Source organism: Dendrobates tinctorius, unplaced genomic scaffold, assembly GCF_039654945.1.
Source record: "Dendrobates tinctorius isolate UK_male_01 unplaced genomic scaffold, ASM3965494v1 ptg000150l, whole genome shotgun sequence".
Taxonomy (NCBI): Eukaryota; Metazoa; Chordata; class Amphibia; order Anura; family Dendrobatidae; genus Dendrobates; species Dendrobates tinctorius.
The window spans coordinates 5,344,272-5,347,333 of record NW_027361817.1 but is presented as its reverse complement, the minus strand read 5'-3'; the positions used below and the strand labels follow the sequence as shown (position 1 = coordinate 5,347,333).

Genomic DNA, 3,062 nt, shown 5'->3' with positions numbered 1-3,062 from the left:
CAGCAGAGAGGGCCAGCCAGGCTGCAGCAGAGAGGGCCAGCCAGACCGCAACAGAGACCGCCAGCCAGGCCGAAGCAGAGACTGCCAGCCAAACATTTTCCCTGTAAGTATAAAAGCCTGAAAGCTTATTATGATACTTTGTATAGTAGCTTAACAAGTGTGTTTATACTTGCAGATCAGTTCAGGAAGCAACGCAGCTGCCCCAAGCCGTAATGTCTTCTCCTGAAAGCTCCCCCTCACATCATCAGCGAGCTGAGGTAAAAAAAATTTTTTTTTTTTTAATTTAAAATAATTTTTTGGGGGTTAAAAACACTATCCTATTATGTTTTAACAGGAAGCTGATTCAGAGGAGCTTCCAGGAGGAGACGTGCAGGGTGGAGAGACACACGGAGGGGGTGCGCAGATTGTAAGTTTAGCACATACACAGATACATAATGCTACACCCAACACAAACATTCATCACAGTGCACACACCATAACTACGCATCCATCCAAACAAAATTTTTTTTTTTCCCCACAGTCTTCAGAATCCGGTGCCCGCACTAGAGTGACTCCCAGGACATCCCAGGGTCGTCAAGGTGATGCCTCTGGTGGTCGGCAAATGGTAAGTAACCCTATTTGGATAATTGTTTAAATGAACATCATGTGTTTGAATAGAATGTAATTTTTTGCTTTTTGTTTTGTTTTTTATCTTCACAGGTTTCACAGCGTGCTCCCCGCAGACATCAGGAGGAGGGTGTCCTTATTGATACCGATGACCTCATCCGTGAGGTGGAAATCCGGGAGCCGCTGTGGAACATGGCAAACCGTCTTCACGCCGACCAACCAACCACCCGACGGCTCTGGGATGAAGTCTGTTCTTCAGTTATTGACAACTGGGAGGAACTCAATGCGAGGGCCAGGGATTTTGTGCGTAAGCATTACAACTTCAGTAACTTATATTTCCAGCATGTGAAGTGTTGAATACTAAACTTTTTTTTTTTTTTTTTTGCTTCACAGGTGACAGGGTTATCACACGGTGGCGGTCGCTCCGGGATCGCATCAAGAGGGACTACAACAAAGAGATTCAGACCCCGAGTGGATCGTCGGGAGGACGCCGGGGACCCCAGTACAAAAACTTCAAAGCCCTGGCGTTCCTGCGATCTACAATGGTGTGCAGAAGGTAAATATTCCCCAAACAATTCCTGTAGTAGAAATGTTTAACCAATTTTTTTTTCAGCAGACTTAAATTAAATATCAATATTTTTAATATACATTTTTTTTTCTCTTTTTTTTAGCACAATCTGCAGCACTCGGGAGTCTGCATCAGAGTTGCGTCCCTCTGGAGTGATCCCTAGTGAGACCGCCCCCGGTGACCACATCGAGGTATCCGACCCCTCTGTACCTAGTCTCTTGTCTCATCCCTCTATCCCCTCCACCAGCACTGGAGCAGCAGGGCAGACTTCATCACATGAAGCTGCTGGTGACGACTTGTTCCCTGTTCCCCACCCCTCAGACACTGCCGCAACATCTCGACCAACTTTTGGTTCTGGCCGGCAGCGTCTGAGGAGTCAGGAAAGGCTGACCTTGTCTGACTGTTTGAATCTAAACTCAACTGTTCAACACGGTTTCCACACTTATGGACAACGGTTATCTTCTGGGTTGACCATAATCAATCAAAGTATCATGGAACTCAGAAGATACATGGAACAGATGAATTTAGAATCAAACCAGACACCGAGACATACCTTTTTTCCATCTGTTGTCCGGCAAATGGAAGGTTTAAGTACTCACCAGCAGATGCATGTGATGCAAGCCTGTCAGAATGCTCTAGTGGAAGTGCTTGCTGAAGCATCTCATCCTCCCCCTGTCCATCCTCCCCCTGTCCATCCTTCCACAGTCCATCCTTCAACCACCATCCATCACACAGCCGTCCCTCCTCCTACCACTCCCTCTCCTTTCTCTAGTTCCCCATTCCATTCTTCCCAGTACCTACCTTCCCCATTGCATTATACCCCAATGCCCTCACCATACCCACCCCCACATACACCTTCAATGTACCCACAAACCTCATCTGTCCATCCACTCCCGTCCCAACCACATGTGTTAAACCCCCCTTCCACTTCTGGTCCTCACCAACTCCCTCCCCAGTCCTCTACCCCCCCCCTCGATGTGGTCAACCCTGTTAACCCCTTCAATACTATCTCCACCCAACATTATCACACTCTGTGATGTTTTCTTATAAAAAAAAAAAAAAAAAAAAAATAAAGGTAATATATACCAAGAAAAAAAGTTACAAAAAGTAATATATACCAAAAAAAAAAAAAAATTACAATATTACAAATTCAGAAATAAACTGTTTTTTTTTTTTCAAAAAACTTTATTGTGTTGTTTCTTTTTTGCTTCTTTTGAAATATTCAAATTACACCAGTGGTGTAAAAGGTAAACACAACACTTGGTAACACAACACACAACAATATTTCACAGTACACCAGTGGTGTACAAGGTACAAAAAAACACTTGGTAGCACAACATTTGGTACCATTTCAAAGTGTGAAACGCTTGGTACACAACACTTGGTAAAATTTCAAAGTGTCATATTTTACACTTGGTACATTTGTAAGTGCAAAACAACACTTGGTAAAACTTTATGCTTGGTACCCAACAATTTGTACCCAACAATTGGTAACACTAGTAAAACTTTATGCTTGGTACCCAACAATTGGTAAAACTTGGTAACACTGGTAAAACTTTATGCTTGGTACCCAACAATTGGTAACGCTTGAAGAAAAAAAAAAAAATGGTAAACCAAATCACATGGTAACAATGCTTGGGAAATCCAAACACTTGGTAACATTTCAGTTAAAAAAAAAAAAATTACTCACAATTGGTATAGAAAGTTATATCATGTCATCTTGCCAGTCCACTTGTCCCTCTGGGGTCACAAAATAGTCTGCAAAAGTGTCCCTGATTCTTGCCACTGATCCAGTACTCCGAAAAGTTTGTTGCTCATAATCCCACAAGGTGGTTCCAGACAGAGTATCATCGATGGAAACTGGTTCCTTTGAAAGGACAAAATTGTG

The 3,062-nt window shown here is 43.1% G+C and overlaps 1 protein-coding gene across 1 annotated transcript; it reads left to right on the top strand.

Annotated features, from left to right (window-relative positions):
* Positions 1-308: 308 nt before the first annotated feature.
* Positions 309-2,211, top strand: LOC141049825 (uncharacterized). The gene is made up of 2 exons (XM_073546635.1): positions 309-1,162; positions 1,278-2,211. The coding sequence occupies exons 1-2, from the start codon at positions 1,149-1,151 to the stop codon at positions 2,209-2,211; spliced, it is 948 nt and encodes a 315-aa protein (XP_073402736.1). The 5' UTR covers positions 309-1,148.
* Positions 2,212-3,062: the final 851 nt, after the last annotated feature.